At 41.3% G+C, this 25381-nt stretch overlaps 1 protein-coding gene across 1 annotated transcript in view; it reads left to right on the top strand.

Annotated features, from left to right (window-relative positions):
• Positions 1-25381, top strand: part of TRIP13 (thyroid hormone receptor interactor 13) — a 193184-nt gene that overhangs the window by 64909 nt on the left and 102894 nt on the right. The window contains 2 exon segments of the mRNA XM_029589932.1: positions 6291-6354; positions 24506-24592. Of these exon segments, the coding sequence (XP_029445792.1) occupies positions 6291-6354; positions 24506-24592 (151 nt within the window).

Here is a 25381-nt window from a genome sequence, read left to right as displayed (position 1 = left end):
GCACTACAATCTACCGGTTCACCTTTAACCACGTTTTTAACCCCATCAAAAAAATGAAGCAGATTTCTGAGGCAAGACTTTCCTTGGATAAATCCATGTTGACTGTGTTACATTAAAATATTTCTGTAAAGAAATATTTCCTAAGATTACTCCTGAGTCTACCCCCTTTCAACCTCATCTTATGACTCCTCATTTTTTAGAGCCTCCTTTCCATTGAAAAAGGCTCACCTCCTGTGCATGGAAACCTTTGAGATATTTGACTGTCTCTACGTGTCTCCCCTATCTGGCCTTACCTGTAGGTATACAGTTTATATCTTTGTCTATCCCGATATGTTTTAGAATGAAGACCACTGACCATTTTAGTAGCCATCCTCTGGATCGACTCCATCTTATTTATATCCTTTTTCAAGGTGCAGTCTCCAGAATTGTCCACAGTACAGGAGCAATATCAGGGGAATATACAGGGACAATATCATCTCCCTTTCTGCTGACCATTTTTCTCACTATGCAGCCTAGCATCTTTCTGGCTTTTAATGTAGCTTTATCCAGCTGTTGGCCACCTTTAAGATCATCAGATAAAATTACTCCTTGATACTACTCTTCCTTTGTACTTAAAAGAATTTCACCTCCAATACTGTACCTTTCCATTGGAATTTTTTTTTTTTTAGCATTAAATATTATCTACCAGACCTTTACCCAACCAAAATGAATATCTCCTTCACTCCTTGTCGTTTCGGTCCCCTCTTAAACTGTTTGATTTTTTTGTTTTTGTGTTTTTTTTATTTTATAAATATTTGAGGGTTTTTTTGTCTATTTAATAATTTTTTTTTAAATATGTCCAAAACTGGAGACTAAGCCCAGAAATTATTTTTATGTTTATGAACTGGATATTAAGCACTTCCAAAAGTTATACTTATTTATTTATTTATTTAACATTTTTCTATACCGACCTTCAAGGTTAAATACCATATCAGGTCGGTTTACATCGAACAGGGGTAGATCAGTGTAACATAACATAACAAAGGAACAACTTTTATAATTAGTGGAGGTAAAGCAGAAAAGTAAGAAAGTTACATAATAACAAGGACCATGAACTAGGAAGCTGAATTCAGCTGGAAAAAAGAGAAACCTTAAGAATGTATTAAATTAAAATACTAGGAGACTAGTAACTGATGAGAATATTGAAGGGGCGAAGTTCCAAATTCAATGCTGAGTAGTTGTAGTTGTCTAGTGAAAGTTTGAAGGATCAGGGAAGGCTTGTAAGAAGAGCCAAGTTTTGAGTTTTTTTTTTAAATGTTGGTAGGCACGGTTCCATTCTGAGTTCTGCAGGTAGGTTGTTCCAGATGGCTGGACCTGCTGTGGAAAAAGCTCGGTCTCTGGTAGAGATGAGTCGTGTAGCTTTAGAAGGTGGGGGTTGTAGTGCTCCTTTGTAGGTTTCTCTCATTGGTCTGTTGGAAGTGTGGAGTTTGAGTGGGAATTTGAGGTCAAGATGGAGGAAGCTATGAATTGATTTGTGAATTAGAGATAAAGCTTTGTGCAGAGCCCTGTGACTGACTGGTAACCAATGTAAATTACGGAGGACGGGCGTAATGTGGTCTCTCTGGTTGGTGCTTGTTTAAAATTCTCGCTGCAGCATTTTGTATCATCTGTAAGGGCTTGGTTGTTGAGTTGGGAAGGCCAATGAGGAGAGAGCTGCAGTAGTCAATTTGGCAAATATTAGGGATTGAAGAACAGTTCCTAAAGTCATGAAAAATAGGAGAGGTTTGAGTCTTTTTAACACTTGAAGTCTGTAGAAAGCACTCTTTAGTTGTGGTTTTGATCATATTCTTTAGGTTAAGACGGTTGTCTATAATTACTCCAAGGTCCTCTCACATGAGTGTGGGTGAGAGGTGTTTGTGATGGATCTGTGACGAGGGGTTTTCTGGTTGGAGGAATGAGGAGGAGTTCAGTCTTAGAGGCATTGATTGACCAGGTTTAGACTGTTGAGGAGATTAGTGATGGCTTGTAAGCTGTTGTTCCAGAGTGCGATGGATTTGTTAATAGATTCTGTTATGGGAATCAAAATCTGGACATCGTCCGCATAAATGTAGTGAATAAGGTTAAGACTGGTTAACAGTTGGCAAAGGGGAAGGAGGTAAATATTGAAAAGGGTAGGTGATAGGGATGAACCTTGTGGTACGCCAAGGGAAGAATTTGTAGATGGTGATTCTTTATTGTTTATTTTGACTTTAAAACTTCTATTACTGAGGAACGACTTGAACCAATTGTGGACTGTTCCTGAAATGCCTATGTCTGAGAGGCGATTCAAGAGGATGGGGTGGTTGACTGTGTCAAAAGCCGCCGAAATGTCTAAAAGGATTAGGAGAAAGGAGTGTCCTTTGTCTAGACCCATAAGAATATGGTCAGTTAGAGATATGAGTAGGGTTTCTGTGCTGCGAGATTTGCGAACCCATATTGGGAAGGGAAAAGTAAGTTGTGATCTTCTAAATAATCCGAGAGCTGGATGTTGACCAATTTTTCTGTGATTTTGGCTAGAAATGGTAGATTAGAGATAGGGCGGAAATTTGCCAGCACACCAGGGTCTAGGTTATGTTTCTTGAGGAGTGGTTTCAGGGAGGCGTTTTTTAGATTATCTGGGTAGAGTCCTTGAGTTAAGCAGCAGTTTATGATTTTGGTTAAGGGACCAGAGATTATATTAGGAATAAGTAGCAGTAGCTTGGAAGGAATGTTGTCCGATGGGTGGCTGGATGGTTTCTGCCTTTTAAGAATGGATTCGATCTCTTTGGTCGATATTAATTCGAATTTATCGAATTGACTCCCTTAAGAATGTAGGTGTTATCGAATGAGGTGTTTGTAGTCAGTCTTGGTAGGAAGGAGAGCAAGTGTGTTTGAAATCTTCTGCTGAAAGAAAAGGGCTAGCTCATTTGCTTTGGGACTGAGCTTGTTCGTCAGGTATCGACGGTGGTAGAGACTTTGTTATTTGAGGAGACATATGCAAAGAGGGTTTTTGCATCAAATTGGATGTCATGGATTTTTTTTACCGAAGTATTCTCTTTTTGCTTTTAGAATGGAAGTCCTGTAGTAATGTAGTGTCCTTTGTATGACAATAGTGTAGTGGTGGAAGGTGCTTTTGCGCCATTTATTTTCTTTGTGCGTAATTCTTGTTTTATCCGTTTGAGATCGTTGGAAAACCAAGGTTGGTTTCCTTTTTTTTGTCATGTTGCTTAGTTTTGTGATTAATGGGCAGAGTTTGTTTGCTACCTCTTCAGTGATCTTGTGCCATGATAGCACTGCTGTGTTAGGGTTGGATAGATCTAAGTTCGAGATTTCCTTGGAGAGATGTTCACTGAGGGTCTCAGAAGCACAAGGTTTCCTGAATTGAAAAGAGGAAAGGTGCTGTGGGGAGGGAGATTGTTTTTTGTAGTGAGGGTGGTAGTTATCAGAAAGTGATCTGACCAGGGGATAGAAGTACACACAGGTTCCGTAGAGTTAGAAAATTAGAGTTGATAAAAATAAGGTCCAGGGTGTGTCCTGCTTTGTGTGTAGGTTTGTTTACAATCTGAGTGAATCCCATTGCACTGAGGGCTGTGAGGAGGGCGTCACAATTGGGTGGGTGGGAAGAAGCCTCAAAGTGAATGTTGAAATCTCCCATGATTATGGTGGGTGAGTCAGTGTTGACGTGTTTCACCACAGATTCTATAAGAGGGGAAGCATCTGTGTCTAATACTCCTGGGGGTGCATAGACTAGTAGTACTTGCAGCTGGTTTGATTTGAATAGACCTAGCTCAATTTTAGATACTTCAACCAACTATAAACTATTTTTACTTAGCCTGTCAGTAAAAATGGAAAATTTTTCAACAACCCTAATCTAGAACCCTACTTCTAGGAGCCAGGCTTCAAATGGCTCCCTAGTAATAAGGGTAGCTTTAAGCTTGCCCAAAAGCTGTACTCTGACCAGTTAATGGACTGTAACCAGTATATGAGTAAAAACCAGACTTCAATTAGAGATTGTGGTGCTCCACTTCAAGATCATATAATGCCCAAGGATCTTGAACACTTGATAGGTGAATCAAATCAATTTATGAGCTCAAATCAAATCACAAAATAACCACTGTAAAGGAAACTGATGATCTACAGTTGACTCCCTTTGTGTGGAATCCAAGAAATAAAATAAAATCCCATAATCCCATATACTCTTCGTGTGGAACAGTGAAGACCAAAAAAGGATCAATGAAACTACATGAGAGTGCAAAAAGGGAGTCGAGCGGAGAGAGAGAATTAAATCACAAGGGTCATACCTGCACAAAATAAGTGGGGAAAACCAAAATGAAAAGAAGATTACTTATTCAAAACTTACCAAAGAAATGACTCCAACCTAAGAATTGATTCCACCCTAAGAAATTGAAGCGACACACAATGCAATACCAAGGCAGTAGTGATTTTGATGTTTACTGATTTTGGTGTGGCCTACTGTCAAGGCATAGTGATTTTGGTGTGGCCCCTACAGGTGGAAGGTTGCAGGTCCTGCTCTAACTGCAGGCATAGCTACAAGTATGGTTTCCTTGTTGAAGTTGAACCTGAGTATTACTTGCTCTTCTGTTAAATCCAAAAGTCTCTATTTCGTATATTCTGTCTTCCGTCTGAACTCAGACAGGAACAATGCCCAATCACGTTCAAAAAGAGACTCAAAACTTGGCTGTTCGAGCAAGCTTTTAATCTACACCAATAATCGCTCACGAAACACACCCTTCCTTTTTCATTGGCTTTTCAGACTATACCAACATTATCTTTTCAGATAGCACTCCTATTTTCAGCTTATCATTCCACAGTCTGTCTAGTACGATCCATGTCCAGCTGATGTTCAGCTTTGTTAACCCAAACTGCTATCATTCTTGTAGCTCATCAAGCAGCAGTTTTGTCCTATCTGAGCCATGTTTAGATCTTATTTAATTTGTTACATTTCCAGCTATTGCAGCCTGTTCACACAAAATATCTCACTAATATTTGTTTTTTATATTATTGTATTACCGTTCTCCTAGTTCTGTTGTTCCAAGTTAATGTCCCCGGTTCAATGTAATAGCATTCTTACATGCCTGTTAATGTTAAATGTAAACCGAATTGATTTGTGATCTTGTCACATGAATTTCGGTATAAAAAATTGCTAAATAAATAAATATTCTCTATAAGGGGTAACTTCCTTTCCTTTGTTCTCTCTACCTCCTCAACCATTGTGCTATGAGTATCCATAAGCCCGTATTGGTTATTTTGAAAATGGATTCTCCACTAATGACTCCCACACACCAGAATGGCCCTGTCTGTTTCAGATACCCCTAGTAGAGAATAGCCTTCCCAAGTACACTCACACCCCTCTTTATGGCCCAGTTACCCTCAAGGTGTCCCAGGGACACTCAATATTACCCACTAGCTTGCTACCATGTCCACTCATCTTAAGAAGCCAGCCTGCTAAACACCAAGTCACAAATCACCATGAAAGTTTCAAAATATATGCGTAAATGACCATTAGTAAATCTGCTTACACAGCGTTGACGTTCGCGTGTAAATCACTTTTAAAATAGCTCATTACGCGTGTACATGCATACCTTGCCCACTTTTATCACGTATACTTTTACTCGCGAAGATGTATATATGTGCATATGTGATTCATTTATAAATAGGAATTGCACATGTATGCTTCACAAACACATATATATATGCACATTTTTGGGAGCATATACTTTTATAAATTCACCCTTATGTTTCTCCTGTATGGCCTTGGTGCGTGGCCACAACACAGTCCTTTGTTTTCTGTTGCAATATTAGGCTCTATTGCTGTTTTGTTTACATATCTTGTTTTATTATTGTATGTCTTATAAGTTGTGATTTTTTTTATGCTTATAGTATTATACTCCACCTCAAACTTTGAAAAATGTGGTTATAAATTTTTTAAATATATAAGAAGCATGTTGCATAATGTTGGGGTCACATCAGCAGGGCATCTCTTTGAAAGGTTGCATGAATTCCTCAATCTCCTGGCTGACCTAATGTAGAATTGAAGCAATAAAATGAATAAAGTCAATTATAAAAGCATTGTACATATAAGATCAGGCAAAGATATGGCTATGCGTTCACTTCTTTTTGTGATGAAAAAATGCAGGTGGTTCATGTCTACACTAGTGTCATTTCTGTCATCCAAAGCACAGGAAATCTACTAAAAAGCAAATGCTGATGTAATTGCCTAAAGAATACTGAATAAAATATGCTTTTTAAAAATGTTTTGTTTTGTTTTTTAGGTACAGATATGGGCAATTAATTGAAATCAATAGTCATAGTCTCTTTTCAAAGTGGTTTTCTGAGGTATGTGTTAAGCATCAGTTCTACATTTTGCTACATTTTGCAGATAAGTAGTGATAGGAACATTGTAGATTGTGTTCACAGCTAAATTTAATTCAGATGGTAATTTGTTAATTTGTTTTCTTCACCAGTATTTTTTAAAATATGAAACAGGTATTCAGAATAATAAACTGGTACCAACATCACAAAAGAGATGATTAAAAAAGATCTGATATTGTGCCAAGGGATTTAATGAAATAGATGTATCAAATTGTAACAGAAGATTTTTCCAAAATGCCAGTAGAGCAGCTGATTGATAGAGAACTAAACTAACTGCCTATTGTGTCTAAGGAGCTGGTCAAAAGATTCAGCCTCTAAGGCCAGAGTGAGCAGGAGTCGTTTATTGTTTGAGGAAGAGTTGAAGAAACTGATGAAGTTGCTGGGAGAATTGAAGCCCCAGAAGATAGTTATAGGTGGTACTTGAGATATACAGTATAGGCCAGGCATGCCTTTTAATAACCAGAAGGAAAGACTGCCAGCAAGGCGCAGCCATTTCGGGGGGAATAGAAGAGGGAGATCAAGGGGGCTAACAGGAGCGCATAACAGTTTGAGTCCACTTCTGCTTGTAGGCAGATAAGATTCTTTTTCAGGGAGTGGATCCATATTACGGAGGATCAATGGGTTGTAGAGATTATTCAAGAAGATTATGCCTTTCAGCTGATCGTGTCAATTCAAGAGGTCTCTTTCGAGTCCCTCCAAGGTTCCAATAAAAAAAACAGGGCCATCAAGGAGACCGTAAACCGCTTGCTACAATTGCACGCAGATTAGTGCCCACTTCAGAGATTGGGAAAGAAGATATTCCATTTGCTTTGTGGTCCCAAAGAAATCAGGGGCCTTTTACCCTGGTGCTGGATTTAAAGCATGTAAACAAATCCCTAAGGGTCCCATAATTCAGAATGGAGGCCTTGAGATCTGTAAACTTCCCTGGATTTATTAGAGGCATATGTGCATATCTCCATCAGAGAGTAGCATAAAAGGTTTGTTTGGTTTGTGGGCCTAGGAAGCTGCTATCAGTTCTTGGCCTTGCCATTTGGCTTCACCACAGCACCAAGAACCTTTACCAAGGACATGATAGTTGTAGCAGCCCTTTTACGCAGTCCTCATCTATTTGGACAACTGGCTACTCAGAGCCAAATCTTATCAGGAACGTCAACGAGCAACATGGAAATTGGCCCAGCTGTTGGAAAGATAAGGCTGGGTGGTGAACAGGGCCAAGAGTCAGCTCCAACCCACGCAGTCCATAGCATACGTAGAAGTGAGGTTTGAAATGAAGAGAAAGTATATATGACAGACAAAAGGATCTTCAAATTACAGGGACAGGTAAGGAAGCTAGGAAAAGTTCCAAAGGCCCCTAGCTTGAGTGTATTTGCAGGCGCTAGGGTTGATGACAGCAGCAAAGGATCTAGTGCCTAGACAAGAGCCAACATAAGACCATTGCAAAGAACATTACTGGTGAGGTGGTCATCCCAGAGACAGGGATTAGATATGAAGATACCAATGACAGATCAGGCCAGAAAGTCTAAAATGGTGGATTGTACATGAAAGGCATTCATTTGGAAACTTCAGAGTGACAACATATGCTAATGTGGTTGCTGGGGAGCCCATTGTGAGGGGCAGGTGATGCTAGGGAGGCAGCATGGCCAATAAATTGGTTGGAGACCAGAGCAATCAGATTAGCTCTAGTCAATTTGAGGCCTTGGCTAGAAGGGAAAGCAGTCACAATGTTATCAGACAATGCTTTAGCAATAACTTATGTGAAAAAACAAGGAGCTAGCAAAGGAAGCAGAAAAACTAATGGCTTGGGCAGAGGCTCTTTTCAAAATCTGCAATGCTGATAGCTGGAACTGACAATGTACAGACAGACCCTAGATCCAGGAGAATGGGAGCTGGCAGAGGAGGCATTTGTTCAGATAGTGAAGGCCTCAAACAGTATGGTTTAATATCACTAAAAGAAAGGGAAAAGAACCACAAAGACCCGAGTTTTACAGTTCAAAAACACAGACTTTGAGGAAATGGGGAAGTACCTGGAGGATGAACTTAAAGGATGGGAGAACGAGAGAGATGTGGAGCAGCAGTGGACCAATCTGAAAGGAGCAATCACCAAGGCAACTGCTCTATATGTTAGAAATGTAAAGAAAAGCAAAAGAAAATTGAAACCTATCTGGTTCTCAAAGGAGGTGGCTGACAAAATTAAAGCTAAAAGAACAGCATTCAAAAAATATAAAGGATCTCAAAGGGAGGAGCACAAAGAAGAATATTTGTATCAACTGAGGGAGACAAAGAAATTAATCAAGTTGGCAAAAAGTCAAGCGGAAGAGAGGATTGCCAAGGAGATAAAAAATGGTGACAAAACATTTTTCAGATACATCAGCGAAAAGAGAAAGGTCCAAAGTGGTATAGTGAAATTGAAAGGTGGTAATGATCAATGTGTGGAGAGAGACGAAGAAATGGCAGAAATATTAAACGAATACTTCAGCTCTGTGTTCACTAAAGAAGACCCTGGAGAAGGACCATCTCTACACAACAAGAAACTGGAGGGAAGTGGAATAGATGAAAATCCTTTTACAGTTGAAAATGTGTGGGAAGAGCTAAAGAACCTGGAAGTGGACAAAGCTATGGGGCCTGATGGGATTCATCCAAGGATATTGAGGGAGCTCAGAGATGTTCTAGCGGGTCCGCTGTGTGACCTGTTCAATAGATCCCTAGAAACGGGAGTGGTGCCGAGTGATTGGAGAAGAGCGGTGGTGGTCCCGCTTCACAAGAGTGGGAACAGGGAGGAGGCTGGCAACTACAGACCGGTTAGCCTCACTTCGGTGGTGGGAAAAGTAATGGAGTCACTGCTGAAAGAGAGAATAGTGAACTATCTACAGTCCGGAGAATTGATGGACCAGAGGCAGCATGGATTCACCGGGGAAGATCCTGTCAGACAAATCTGATTGACTTTTTTGACTGGGTAACCAAGGAATTGGATTAAGGAAGAGCGATCGATGTCATATACTTGGATTTCAGCAAAGCTTTTGATACGGTTCCGCACAGGAGACTGGTGAATAAAACGAGAAGCTTGGGAGTGAGTGCCGAGGTGGTGGCCTGGATTGCAAATTGGTTGACAGACAGAAGACATTGTGTGATGGTAAATGGAGCCTTCTCTGAAGAGAGAGTGGTTTTAAGTGGTGTACCGCAAGGATCGGTGTTGGGACCGGTCCTGTTCAATATCTTTGTGAGCGACATTGCGGACGGGATAGAAGGTAAGGTTTGTCTTTTTGCGGATGACACTAAGATCTGCAACAGAGTGGACATGCCGGAAGGAGTGGAGAGAATGAGACGGGATCTAAGGAAACTGGAAGAGTGGTCGAAGATATGGTAGCTGAGATTCAATGCCAAGAAGTGCAAAGTCATGCATATGGGGAGTGGAAATCCGAATGAACTGTATTCGATGGGGGGGAAAGGCTGATGTGCACGGAACAGGAGAGGGACCTTGGGGTGATAGTGTCTAATGATATGAAGTCTGCGAAACAATGCGACAAGGCGATAGCAAAAGCCAGAAGAATGCTGGGCTGCATAGAGAGAGGAATATCGAGTAAGAAAAGGGAAGTGATTATTCCTTTGTACAGGTCCTTGGTGAGGCCTCACCTGGAGTACTGTGTTCAGTTCTGGAGACCATATCTACAAAAAGACAAAGACAAGATGGAAGCGGTACAGAGAAGGGCGACCAGGAAGGTGGAGGATCTTCATCGGATGACGTACGAGAAGAGATTGAAGAATCTAAATATGTACACCCTGGAGGAAAGGAGGAGCAGAGGTGATATGATACAGACTTTCAGATACTTGAAAGGTTTTAATGATCCAAAGACAACGACAAACCTTTTCCATAGGAAAAAAATCAACAGAATCAGGGGTCACGATGTGAGGCTCCAGGGAGGAAGATTCAGAACCAATGTCAGGAAGTATTTCTTCACGGAGAGGGTGGTGGATGCCTGGAATGCCCTTCCGGAGGAAGTGGTGAAGACCAGAACTGTGAAGGACTTCAAAGGGGCGTGGGATAAACACTGTGGATCCATAAAGTCAAGAGGCCGCCAATGAAGAGTGGGTGTCTCGCCAGAAATATGGCTACTGCCTGGACACAATACCCTTATTCAATAAACATACACATGCTTACTGTGACTCCAACATCGCTCTAAGCTTCAACAGCAAGAGGAAATGTGAAAAAAGGATTGCACTCACAAAGAGGGGAGTAGCTGGCTTGTTACGGCGGTTACTACCCCAAACCAAATATGCCTGATACTTCACTTTCAATGCATATACAGCATAGCTCTCTGCTTCAACAGCAGGGGAGAAGAATAACTGAAACTTCACACATCCAGCAGAGCTCTCTGCTTCAACGGCAGGGGAGAAGAAAAAAGGATTCGCAATCACAAAGCGGGGAGTAGCTGGCTTGTTACGGCGGTTACTACCCCAAACCAAATGTGCCTGATACTTCACTTTCAATGCATATCCAGCGTGGCTCTCTGCTTCAACGGCAGGAGAGAAGAAAAACAGATAATTCACGCACATCCAGCATAGCTCTCTGCTTCAACGGCAGGGGAGAAAAAAAAAACCTGATACTTCACGCGTCAGCGGCAGGGGAGAAGAAAAAAACAACCAATAACGGCTGTATAACATAGTCTGGGTAAAACAAATAAGCATGGGTGTGGCTTGCTTATTGCGGTGGTTACTACCCCTACTACCCCTAACTGATCAAGCTAGGTGTTTCACTTGGATGCAGCTCCATCACTGCTCTCTACAATAGGGGTGGGGGTGGAAGGGAAATAGAACCAAGAGCTAAGAGAAACAGATAAGTATGAAAGAAAAGGTGTGTGAAGCTTGCTGGGCAGACTGGATGGGCCGTTGGGTCTTCTTCTGCCGTCATTTCTATGTTTCTATGTTTCAAATGGGGTTGCCCACAATGGGATTTGATGGCAACCAGCAGAAATGCCAAGGTGAATTTGTATAGCTGCAGAAGAGAGGAAGGATCCAGGGGAGTGGACACACTAGTTTAGTTTAGCCATGGTCATGGGACATTCTTTCATAGATTCTTGCCCTGGCCCCTAATCAGGCAGGTACTAAAAACGATGACACACTATCCAAAATAGGTAATGTAGCCCCAGACTGGCAAGGAAATCATGGTAAGCAGATATGATCAAGCTCCAGGAAACTGAATTGCTCAGATTTACCCACATACAGGGGCTTCTACACCAAAGCTCAGTGGCCCTGAAGGAACCCACTCCATTTTTGCTTACAGCCTGGTTCCTGAATGGATAAGGCTGCATAAACAAGGGTACTCAGAGGCACTGGTAACACTGCTGAAGGCAAGAAATGTTTCTACATCCCTTGCCTATGTCCATGGAGAATGTTTGAAACTTGGGGCCAATGGAAAGTTCTTTCGCACTTTAAAGCTCAGTTGGGCTCCATCTAGGAGTTTCTGCAAGAGGGTCTAGTGAAAGGCCTAACCTTGAAATTGCTAAGATGCAAGAAGTGGTCATAGCCTGTTATAGGGGGGCATGTTGCAGGTCACTCAGTAACCTTGCACCCGAATGTGGTGTGCTTCCTTAAGTAGGCCAAGCATATTTGCCCTCTGAGGCAACCGTTGATCCCAAAATGGGATCTGATTTTATTTCTTAGAGCACTGGTAGCAGCCACATTCAAAGAGAATCAACTTAAGGACCTCCCTCTGATGATAATTTTTGGCAACTATCTATTGGGCCAGAAGACTTTCAAAGTTACAAGCATTATTCTGTAGGAAATCCTACCTGATAATCGCAAAATACAGGATCACAATCTGCTCAGTTACATCATTTCTGCCTCAGTATTGGATTTCCATTTTAATAGGGTGTCCAATATACAGAGAGAAACACAGGGATTATGTTTGCTAGACTTTAGAAGGTCACTATTGTGATATGTGAAGGTTACAATTTCATTCTGGAGGTCGGATAGACTATTCTTTCTCTTTAGTGGTCCTAGCAAAGGGGCAGGCAGCATCTAAAGCAACTAACATCTACTGGATTAAGGAGACTATAGCTTCAGATTACATACCAAAAGGGAAATTGGTCCTGGAAGACCTAAAAGCACACTCCACCTGATGTGGTTCAATAAACTCTTAGAGCCGGCAGCTGAGGAGAAAAATCCTTTTTTATTAAATGTTAGAAATAATACAATAGGTGCAAGCTTAGATTGTAAACCCTCTGGGGATAGGGAAATACCTACAGTACCTGAATGTAATCCACTTTGAAGTGCTCAAAAAAGTGCAAAAAGTGGAATATTAAAAAAAATCTAAATAGATAAAGCAATAACAGTGTGTGCCTTATGGAGCGAGAGTGATAGGTTATACAAGACACAAGTATGGATCTCTTTCTCAGATTTAACTGGTAAGGCATTATAAAGAGTTTACACTTCTTCACATCCCCAACACGTAAACCAATAATTGGGTTACACAATTGTCAAAATATTTCTATGACTGGCTATTTAATTTAACATAATTAAAGTGACTGTATGTAAACTTGCTCTCGCTCAGTATGCAAATTCTGTCTATAAGTTTGCAGCTAGGTTGAAGTGTCAGTACGGGTTTAGTGTATTCTAAACAACTCTAACTCTGTGGCCTAGTAACTTGTTTTAGCTTATGCAGCATTTCTATCTCTTGTCTTCTCTTCTGTTGTACCTGTCTAGCAAAAGCAAGGCATAAAACTGAAGCATAAATGCTATAGAATACTTACAAAGTTACTTATGATAAAAAAAAAACAAAAACTTAGAACAAAAAGTATTTCATTGCCTCTTCACCGCTGTCCATCACAAATCATGACGGCCCTTAGACCCACATCACACCAGGATGCAGGCAGCAGCATCTTGGGTGGAGTGCAAGCTAATAATACCTGCAGACATTTGCAGGGCAATAAAGTGGGCCTCATTACATTCATTTCAGACTGGATCTGCAAGCAAGAGGACATGGTTTTTGGGACATGAGTCCTTGCAGCAGCATTTGTATCATCCTGCCCAGGATAAGTATGGCTTTTCCACATGTCTGGACTGGTCTAGTAGTTACTTAGGAAAGTGAAATTAGACCTTACCAGCTAATTTCCTTTTCTTGTGCTAACCAGATCAGTCCAGATCCCTGCCCAGAAAAGATAAAAAGGATAGGAGAGAATGTATGAAGATCTTTCTATGATTGTGGGAAATAAAAGGAGAGAAGGGACAAGACCAGCCAAGAAAAAAAAGAGAAAGGATGATGTTTTTTCCAGGGCTAAAGGGAAGCCTGGAGAAGGAAAAGCAGATTGTTAAGCTCACATTTTTAGTTTGTGGGTTTGAACCCTTAAAAAAAAAAAAAAAAGGGGGGGGGGTGTATAAAGAAGCCTTTTTGTTTTATCCCCAGGGACTCCGATATTGGCTTGGTCAAAAAGTTACTGAGGGAATCCTATGCTGCACCAGGTTATATAGAAAAGAAGACATTAGAATAAAGTTTCTCTCTGTGTCCATCTGCTGGTGGGAAGACATATCCCACGTATCTGGGCTATACTGGTTGGACTCAAGGAAAGGAAATTAAATAGGTAAGGCCTAATTTCATCATTGCTTTTCTAATATATTTCCTGCATTTAATTTTGAGTACCTGAGTGATTAATGTCTCTTGTATCATTGTATTTGTTAATAAGCATAGAGCTGGCTCTTCAATGGCTCCTCAACTGGACTGTAACTTGTTGTACATTTTCCTTGCTTCTGCTGTAAATCAAGTTTAATACTAAAAGGATTTTCCTACAAGTTTGCAAAATATTGTATGGAAATCAGAGTGACTGTAGATCTTGTAAACTTGTTTTTGAATTTCAAAGAGTAAATTATATAAGATGTTTGGATTTTGCTGAATAGCAGCTTTCAAAAAAGAAGAACTATCAGGTGGTCAAAAAGTTATTCAGCACAGTTCAGAAAGATATTCAGGTCACACATAAGCAGTAACTAACACAGATGCTGTCTTACCTCCTTCTACTCTACCTACAGATGATTATTTAGCTACATACATATGTTCCTTTTTTATCTTCTGGAGCCCTCAAATCCAAATACATTTATTTCTGCTCCAGGCCGGTATGTGGAAAGTAGGTCCTTTGCTGCAGCTGCATAGCTACCATTCTCACAGGACAAGCAGGATGGTAGTCCTCACATATGGGTGACATCATCAGGATGGAGCCCAATCACAGAACACTTTTGTCAAAGTTTCTAGAACTTTGACTGGCACCTACTGGGCATGCCCAGCATAGCACCAACCCTACAGCCAGCAGGGGTCCCCCTTCAGTCTTCTTTTTTCCGCGCAGCAATAGCCACACGGGTTAAGCAACTAGTCAGAGATTCCTGACAGGAACTTTTCCTCACAAAACTTCATCAAAATTTTCAAATTAATTTTACCCCACAGGGGTCCCCTTATCGATATCTTTGCTCCGTGGTCAAATGGTAAGTGTTTTTACCTGCTTGTGGTCGACTCCTGTCGAGTTTTTCCCTCGTGGCCTATTGGCCATCGACCACACCGCGGCTAAATTTTGTCGAGTCCATGGCATCAGGTTTCTGTTGGTGCCCTGACTGCATTCGAACAATGTCCATCACTCACCCTCACACAGTCTGTGTGATGTGTTTGGGGTCCAACCATAATGTCCTTACTTGCACCAAATGTGCTCAAATGACACCAAAGGGTCGCAAGGCTAAGCTGGAGAAGATGGGACTTCACTTTTAGCCAAAAACCCCGACTCCATCGATAGCTTCGACGTCGTCTGAACCAGTGTCGTCTACTTCGCGCCAGCACTGGGAAACCGCTGCTGCCCAACCGGCCTAGACGACTCCGCGGATGTCAACCCCCCCCCCCCCCCCCCCCCTGTTCCTCCTCAGGAGAAAGACCGAGGAGAACATCGAGAAAAACATCGACACGGCCATCGAAAAGCTCAGGCCACTGATACAGGCAAGCCCTTGGCATTGATGTCGTCTGAGCCACCGACAAAGAAGTCCTGACCAGAAAAGGCCCCATCCTCTTCTGTCTCTGGGTCACCGAGGCGTTCCCCACCTGGATAGGTGCCAGGATCCGCGATTCCACCTTCACCGGTGGACCCTCCGGTTATGCCAGTGCTGCCTCCTATTCAGGAAATGGGTATCCATGCCCCAGGTTTCCGTGAGGAATTGGATCAGATGATCCAAGAGGCCAATGGTAAAGCACTCCAGGGGTTCAAACCTCCATCGTTGCCGGTTCCTGCTCCGGCCACCGATCCGATACCCATGGCACTTGCACCGCTATTGGCAAGAATGGATAAGTTAATCGGTGCCCTTCCACCGGTGCATCCAAGGGAACCGATGGCCCTGATTCCTTCCTCACTGATACCCTTGTCATCGGAAGAAGAAGAAGAATCACCGATCTCCATTCCGCCCTCCGGAGTGCTACCACAGCCACATCCATCGATGTCACCGATGCCGTTGGTGCCCCCATCGATGTCTTTGATTCCACCTTCAAGGCCATCGATGCCTAGGCCCGGACCTTCCTGAATAACACTGTTACTCCCTTCTGATAAACATACGGGAGCTAGTGATGACCATATAATCCCTGGACCGATGATTCGTCCCAGGATACAGATGATCTGCCTTCACAGCCCTCTCCTCCTGATGAAAGGAAGCGTACTCCTCCAGCGGGCTTGACCTTTATCAACTTTGTTAAAGAAATTTCTGAAACAGTTCTATTCCAGCTTCAGACCGAAGAGGACTGTAGGCATCAGATGTTACAACTTCTCCAATTTCTTGATGCTCCTAAGGAAATCATGTCTATCCTTATTCATGACATCCTCTTGGACCTTTTAAAGAGAAATTGGGAGCACCCTTGCTCTGTGGCACCTGTCATCCTTAAGGCAGATGCCACCTATCTAGTTCAGCCAGCCCCTGGCTTCCAGAGACCTCAACTAGATCATCATTCAGTAGTTGTGGAGTCAGCCCAGAAGAGGGCACGATGCTCCAAACCCCATTCTTCCATTCCCCCAGGAAAGGAACAGAAATTTCTGGATGCGTTTTGGAAGGCGAGTATTTCATGGGTCAGTGCTCACCTCTCGCATTGTTTCTAATAAATTCTTACATGTCCCTGTGCGCATATTCCATAACCTCAGCCCCTCAATTCTTCATTGTCGGGCCATGGGGTTTTTTCACTATGCACTTTTCCTCATAGATCCAAAACTGCTATGGGTTACATTCAGTGAAATTCCATTATCAGTGGGTCTAAGCTGTTAAACCGCTTTCGTCCCTCATCCATATTGCAGATCTAGAACCAAAACCTAGTCTGATTCTGCTCATGCTCGCATTTTCTCAAGGTTGTAAAGTTTGACCTAAAATCTTCTCATCCCAATATGCGTCTATTCCACTCCAGGCACAGTTTCACATGAACTTCCTGGAGCTTATAGCCATGAGTTCTACCCTTATGCCTTCTAATACTGCTTCTGCAACAAATCTTTGTGCACACAGACAGCATAGGGACAATGTGCTTTCCAACACACAAGCACGCACAACATCTTAGCTGCTCTGCAAGGAAGCTGCGCAGCTCTACCCTTGGCCCTTGCTCACTCTACGCATCCTCGGGCCACTTATCTAAGAGACTTACTGAACACACTAACAGACCTTCTCCATATAGGTTCCATCCTCTCGAATGGTCTCGGACTACATGTGTGGCGAGAAAAATCTTCTGGTGCTGAGGTCAATCGAACCATACGGTGCACAGATTCTACTCCCTACACATGTTTCCAATGCGTTCCCATAGACTACTTTCTTCCATCAAGGTCCTCTTAAATGTGTCTCTTCCGCTACCTCTCATAGCCAGCGCTCTTCTAATGCTGGACCGGGATGGGGTTCACTGTTCCTCAGACCCACGTCCTGGCCGAGACCAGTATGCTTCCCATACTTCTCAATTTCTCACACCAGTAACCAATTCGCCTTCTCACCAGTCAGTCACAAATCGTAGACTCACTGATGTTCTCAAATACTGGTAGCGTCACAAAACTTTCCACACATAAATCCTACCATTCAAAATGGCATGATTTACCACATGACTCATACAAAAGGGTATTACCCTTTTTCTTTTTTCTACACCACTCTTTTCTCTTTCTCCCTCAGATTCTGCTCCCCAGACATCCTCCACATAGGTACACCTCTGTTCCAGTTGGTGTATCATTTGGGAGTGGGGATACCCAATTAACGGTAAACCCATTCTGAGTCAGCTTACCATGGATTATCCACTGATCAAGTCACGGAATGGAACCAATATCTTATCCTTATAAGTCTCATACGTTCTCCGTTCGAGTCTTTCCATTCCTCTCATTTCACAGTTTGGCATAGGAAATTCTTTCCCTCATAATTGTCATTTCTGCCAACAGGGTCAATGAGTTACGTACCTTGTTACATACTCATCTGACCCTGTGTTCCTCCGTGACTGAGTGGTTTTACGTGTTCAACTTCATATCCTTCTTAAGGTAGATGTTGCATCTCACCTTACTCAGAATATACTCTGCCCATTTTTCCCAACACCTCTCTCTCACCAAAGTGAGAGGGCTTTTCCACTTCTTGGACAGAAATAGTGCACTTGCATTCTATCTAGATCGCACTACATTCCATAGGAATTCCACTTAACTCTTTCCTTCTGTGGCAAGAGTCAAGCTGTGAGTTCCAGTAGGCAAACAGACCTATTCCTCCTAATTGACGGTCTGTATCTCTTTTCCTATCAACAAGCAGGCATTTAACTACAACACTGTGCGTAACCACACTCTGTTGCGTCCGTCCCAGCCTCAATAGCTTTCCCTCGGCCGCTGCTGCTTGTACATATTTATCAGGCTGCAACCTGGAGCGCTCTCCATACCTTTGCAGCCCATTATTGCTTAGATACGACTAGCCGGCATGCTCCATGTTTGGCCAGTCCGTCTACTCTTTTATTCTTTTCGGTTTAACTACCCAACATCCTTCCACCAACCTGTTACGGGTTTCAGGATGCCCTCAGTTCCAAATTCCACCCCCGTCATTGCGCCTTTGGCGTGTCTTGGGTGCATTTGGTGCACTCTCGGGCATCCTCAGCTCGGTACTCACCCATGTGTGAGGACTACCATCCTGTTTGTCCTGTGAGAAAGCAAATGTTGCTTACCTGTAACAGGTGTTCTCACAAGACAGCAGGATGTTAGTCCTCACGAAACCCACCCGCCACCCCACGGAGTTAGGTCTGTATATGTTTTTACTTTTATTTTAGTTTCGCTTGCGCTTTTAGCTATAAGACGAGACTGAGGGAGACACCTGTGGCTCACAGGGATAATTGCAGGCTGAGCATGCTCAGTGCACTCAGTGTGCCAGTGTCAGTCAAAGCTTTGTAGAAACTTTGACAGAAAAGTTTTCCGTACAGGGCTCCATCCTGTGATGTTACCCATATGTGAGGACTAACATCCTGCTGTCCTGTGAGAACACCTGTTACAGGTAAGCAACATTTGCTTTCTTTTGACACCAACAAATTTGGAAATCCTGTGGGAAAGCAGACCTCTCCTCCTGGTTGGCTGAATGCATTTCTTTTTGCCACCAGCAAGCAGGCATTCCGCTACAAGACCGTGTAAAAGCACACTCGGTCATGGCCATGGCGACATCAGTAGCACACCTCCATTCAGTGCCGCTTGCTGATATTTGTAAGGCTGCTACCTGGAGTTCTCTCCATACTTTCGCAGCCCATTATTGCTTAGATAAGGCTGGCACACAGGATTCTATCTTTGGCCAGTCTGTTCTTCACAATTTGTTTACTGTTTAACTTCCCAACATCCTTCCACCAACCCATTCAGGATTTCAGGATGCCCTCCTAACCAAAATCCACCTCTGCTGTTGTGCCTGTTGCACATCTTTAGGTGCATTTGGTGCTTTGCTCGGGCATCCTCAGCTCAGTACTCACCCATATGTGAGGCCTACCATCCTGCTTGTCCTGTGAGAAAGCAGAGTTGCTTACTTGTAACAGGTGTTCTCACAGGACAGCAGGATGTTAGTCCTCACGAAACCTACCCGCCACCCCGCGGAGTTGGGTTCGTTTACGTTTTCTTATTTTATTTTTCGCACGTACTTTTTGCTATACAACGAGACTGAAGGGGGACACCTGCTGGATGCATGGTCAGTGTATTGCTGGGCATGCCCAGTAGGTGCCACTCAAAGTTCCAGAAACTTTGACAAAAGTGTTCCGTGATTGGGCTCCATCCTGATGATGTCACCCATATGTGAGGACTAACATCCTGCTGGCCTGTGAGAACACCTGTTACAGATAAACAACTCTGCTTATTTTTTCCCCCCTTTTTGTGTGAAGCCAATCTAGCTAGGTATTCCCTATCAGTTTGTCCTTAGAAGAAAACAAAGGTTACTCACCTGTAGCAGGTGTTCTCCAAGGACAACAGGATGTAAGGCCTAGCAGAACTCACCTGCCTCCCCTAGAATTTGGCATCTTTATTTTGCTTAAGAACAGAGACCCCGGCAGCTGACATTACTTCTTTGGAGTTTGTCCGAGTGCAGAACCAGAACTTTACCTTCCATTTTGATTTCCTCACTGCCCGGACGTCTGTGGGAGGAGTCGAGGAAGACGCCTATAAAATCGGTGTCTTGGTGGCGCACCGCAGCCGCCGGCGTGCCGCCAAAGCCTCGCATGCCTAAGGGGCGCACGGCTTTGCTTGGCTTAGCTGGGATTTTATTGGGTTTGAGAGGATATTGATTATTTTCCATCAGCTGCACGAGATTTTTGGAGGAAGAATAAAGGAATAACTGTGCCAAGTAAGCAAGAAGTCAACAGTAATACCTTTTTTTCTTTATAAAATTTGTTTCTTTAAAGTGTGGCTGTAGTCCTTCCTCTTTGTAATGCCGCACACAAAGAGGAAGGCAAGGTTGCGTGATTTGTCTTCAACACCAAATGCTATAGATAAACAGCCATCTATCGTTGACTGTTTTGCAAAAACCCCCACAATAACTCCAGGAAGTGAGGTCACAGAGGGAAATGTCCGGGAACAGGGGATGTTCCCTCAGACCATTGAAACATCTTTAACCCCTGGAGCACCAGCAACACCAGAGCTACCTACCGGAAAGAGAGAGGGGATACCCTTCTCAGAAGATCCCAAATTGAGAATAGAGAATAGACTTTTCACCATTTTCTGACCAGAGAGGAGTTACTTCCTCGGAGAGCCCTTGTCAAGGCTCCAGGGAACAAAATGGTGTACTCTCTTCTCATTTTGACGTGTCCAGTAAAGCTCCAATGGAGGGAGGAAGTGGAGTTTATCAAGTGAAATCTTTAACTGACATGCCTTTAATAACACCGAAGACTTTCACTCTTGAAGAAATTGGGACAATGTTACTCTCAATGCAGAAATCTCTTAATAATTTAGTTATGATGGTTCATGGTGTTTTAAATAAGAGTGTATCTTTACAATCTAAAGTAGAAAAATTAGATGGTTCAGTAAATTCAGTTGAGAATAAAATAAAAGAACTAGAGTTGGTACAGGTAAATCAAATCAGATAAAATTCATTTGGATAAGTTAGAAGTATTGGAAAATCAAATTAGAAAGAGTAATTTAAGGTTATTAAACTTTCCTAAAACCTCCTTGGCCTCTCCGTTAGACCTATTTAAAAGTTACTTGATTAATATTTTAAAGTATACTAATGATACTATACCAGCCATATCTAGGATATATTACATACCTCAATATTTGGGGTCAGAAGATCAACAAAATCAAGGTCAAGATAATCAAAATAATAATTTAAACTTATCTGAATTTTTGGAAAAATCTTTTGAAACTAATATTTATTTTATTTATTTATTTATGGGTTCTTTTATACCGAGGTACGTATAGCAATACATCACCTCGGTTTACAGTGAAACAATAACTTAGCAACCAGCTTTACATATAACAGATCAAACATAGTAAACGATTAAACAGAGAGGTCTTTACATAATAAATGCTAACTTCATTAACAAAAAACTATTAGTTAATAATATTTAGGTATTGCGCAGGAGCAGATTGACTGTAAAGGTAAATACTAAGGCCATATTATAGTCGAAATACAGGGTAGAAGGACAGAGGAGGTAGGGACTAGTTGTATGATAAAGATTCATAGTGTGAATGCTTGTTCAAACAGCCATGTTTTAAGGTTTTGTTTGAAAGTTTTGTGACAGGATTCAGTACGCAGGTCCAGCGGCATGTTGTTCCAGATATTGATACCAGCAATGGAGAAGGAGCAGTCTCTGGTAGAAACGAGTTTGATGTGTTTTTGAGGATAGACAGCTAATTTTGCTTGGTGAATACTTCTTATAGGTCTGTTGGATGTGTGAAATGTGAACTGATCGGAAAACCATTGCATCTCTTGGTTGTAAATTGATTTGTGGATGAGTGAAAGAACTTTGAATGTAATTCTGTAGGATACTGGTAGCCAATGTAGGAATATGAGTGCTGGAGTAATATGTTCATGTCGTCTTGTATTCGTAATTAGACGCGCAGCCGCATTCTGCAACATCTGTAGAGGTTGAATTGTGCTTTTTGGAAGACCCAGTAGTAGTGCATTACAATAGTCAATTTTCGGTAGAATTGTAGCTTGTAATACAGTTGGAAATCTTGAGGATGTAATAACGGTTTAATTCTTTTCATTGTATGTAGCTTGAAGAAGCCATTCTTAGTTGTGGTCGAGATGAAATTTTTTATTGTAAAATGATTATCAATCATGACCCCAAGGCTGCGGACATGTTTCAGTTTAATTTGATCTGTAGTTGAACATCAAGAGCCATTCTTATTGTATAATTTCCTTTTATATCAGAAAGAGATACTGTACTGAGAACATATTTTCGATATCAGAATGTAAACTTTTATGGCCAAAATATAAGGATATTCCCAGACATAGCCCGTGAAACACAACTCAGGAGAGAGAAATTTCTACTGATGAGAGGAGAAGTTTTACAAAGGGGGGCTAAATTTATATTAAGATATCCGTGTCGTTGTGTTATTGTTAATCAGGACGCGAGATATGTCTTTAACCAACCAGAACAGTTAAGATTATATCTTGATAACCAGTCCTAAAAATCTTCATTGAGCTGGTATTGTAGTAATAGTGGGTGGGTCTTGACACAAAATTGTATTTGATTTGCGATGTGGTAATCTGCTCCTTTAGCTTTATTTTTTTCCTCCAATTATCTCATTTGTTCTTATGATTGTCATGATTAAGATAAAGCTATGTGTTACGAATTTAGTATGTTTAGCTCACACTTATGGGGGGGGGGGGGGAAACAGAGGGTTGGGGATAACAATTTAACTTTCGGCTATGTGTTACGAATTTAGTATGTTTAGCTCACACTTATGGGGGGGAGGGAAACGGAGGGTTGGGGATAACAATTTAACTTTCGCTCTATATCTGTAGTGCAAACATGCATTGTAATGTAAGAAAGATCCGTTTATTATATACTCTGTTATATGCAATGTTATATTTTTGCTCATTCAATAAAAAATATTAATAATAAAAAAAAAAAGATAACACAGTATGTTAGTTATATAACTTTAATTTTTTTTCTTTATATTCAATCTAACATTTGTGGATTGTATCTTGAAATGTGAAAAATTCAATTAAAAACCCCCCAAAAAAACCAGAGACCCCATGTGACGTAGTTGAACCTGCCGAAGGCTCGATAGAACTCAGAGGAAGCATCAGCTTCTAGAGCTTTCAATCACTCACCTATTAGGACTTTCATCCTGCTGTCATTGGAGAACACCTGCTACAGATAATAAACTTTCTTTTTTTTGCCTAATAACTCAAACAATCTTTGGTCATTGTGCAGGACTTAACTACGCCCACTGTGATTCAAAAACTAAATCTTCTTACCTGTAAAGAGAATTTAATCTGGTCTAGCAATCGATAAATACAGATTGAGAGCAATATTAAAAAAAATCATTTATCCATATAAATGGCTATTTACCCAGGAAAAAAGGGCTATTTGAAAAGTACCCAACCTGTCAATGGAAAAAAGTTCATTTATTTATTTTGATAGTTAAACTTAGACCGCTTAGACCAGATTCAAAGCAGTTTACAGAGGTACAAACATAAATCAACTCACAAACAAGGCACCGTGTTTCACAGGGCAGGGTTAGGTAGGAGGAGGCAACAATGCACTTAGTTTTGACCAAAAAAAGCTAGTGCACATTTTTGTGGATACTTTCAATGGGTAATTTTCAAAAAGGAAAGTACACCTATATTTTCCTTTTGAGATTTGGTGTAATATTTGCATATAAAAGTAATCATAAACTTTTGTATCTGCCTGCATAGTTGTGAAAATTGTTCCCTGCCCTTCCCGCCCCCCTAAAAAAAAAACAAAACTACTAGGAATACTAATTCTTGATTTCCAAGCTTGAAAGGCTGTTTTATACAACTTAAATAGTTTGTATAGTTATTTAAGCTTATTTCTGTTTACAATAAGATAGAATAAAAAAAAAGTTATTTGAAATGATGCATCACCATTACAAATGGTACTAAAGTTAACAGTTTCAGAAGAGAGGCTAAGAATTTTATTAATATAGCAATACTGTCGTAGTGCTTTAGGTCAGTGGTTCTCAACTTGATCCTGGGAGAACACATGACCAGTCTGGTTTTTTTTTAGGTATCTACAATGAATTTGTATGAAATATACAGTATTTACATATAGTTGAAGCTAGTGAGTTGAGAATCACACTGCTATAGTTGGTTCTTTTAAATGAGAAATGATACTCATTGACAGACCATTGGGAAACACACTGCTTCTGCCTCTACTTTACCTGATCTGTTGATGACAAGGTTACACATACTAGAAATATTTAAAAATGCAAAATGAGACATTTTTAGAAAACTTGTATTGAGTTTTTTGTTTGGGTTTGTTTGGAGGGTTTTGCCAGTATCCTTATTGCTTGATATTAGATTAAATGACTGATTCACCAATAGATAATTTTGCCATTTTTGGTTTACATGACAAAAAACTTTCTAAATTTATACAATATACGCTATGCGTTATGTATACATTATGCACCTTATTTCAGAAGAAGCATTAACACGTTCAAAAAAATGTATATTTTCTCCCTAGAGTGGAAAACTGGTAACCAAGATGTTTCAGAAGATCCAGGAGTTAATTGATGACAAAGAAGCTCTGGTGTTTGTACTAATAGATGAGGTATGATACTGGGAGCATTGTTGGATTGATATGCAATCTTTTCAAGGTAAATTAGGTTTAGTCTCACATGTACTAATGGCTTCCTAGGTACTAAATGATTGGTATGTTTTGCTGGATATTGCATCTGTACAGATAGATCTTGAATGTAAGTCTGAAACAAGATTTATAAAAGATATACTCTGAGTTAATTAAAAATTTACTAGTCTAAACTGAATCCCTTGAAAACCAGATGCCAAATAATATTGTAAGATAGTTCTTTGAATATGTATTGTGCATATACAGATGCATGATTTGGCAAGATATGCAGCCAGTACAATGTGAAGTTTTACCTTTTCACATTATTTAAAATACAAAATATGTCCTAGCATGTAGCCAGATGGACTCAGGACCAATGGGTATAAGAACATAAGAAATTGCCATGCTGGGTCAGACCAAGGGTCCATCAAGCCCAGCATCCTGTTTCAAACAGAGGCCAAACCAGGCCACAAGAACCTGGCAATTACCCAAACACTAACTGATAGCAGATGGGAGATGGAGTCAGATTTCAAAGCTGACGTCAGCCTACATATACCCGTGCAGCATGCTTAGCTCTTCAGTATTTCTCCTTCTCCCATAGCAGATGCGGACACTATCCAAAAGAGAATAGTGTAATGTTTACAAGAAAGAAGAAAATGTACTTTTAAGAAGAGAGCCCCACTTCTCCTGCGGTGAAACCTAACGGTCCCTCCCCCAGTTGAGACTTTCCTGAGTTCGATTCAATATCCCTTAGAGGTGAGCCTTAGTCCGGCG

Source organism: Rhinatrema bivittatum, chromosome 2 (assembly GCF_901001135.1).
Source record: "Rhinatrema bivittatum chromosome 2, aRhiBiv1.1, whole genome shotgun sequence".
Classification (NCBI taxonomy): Eukaryota; Metazoa; Chordata; class Amphibia; order Gymnophiona; family Rhinatrematidae; genus Rhinatrema; species Rhinatrema bivittatum.
This window is presented reverse-complemented; position numbering and strand designations above follow the sequence as displayed.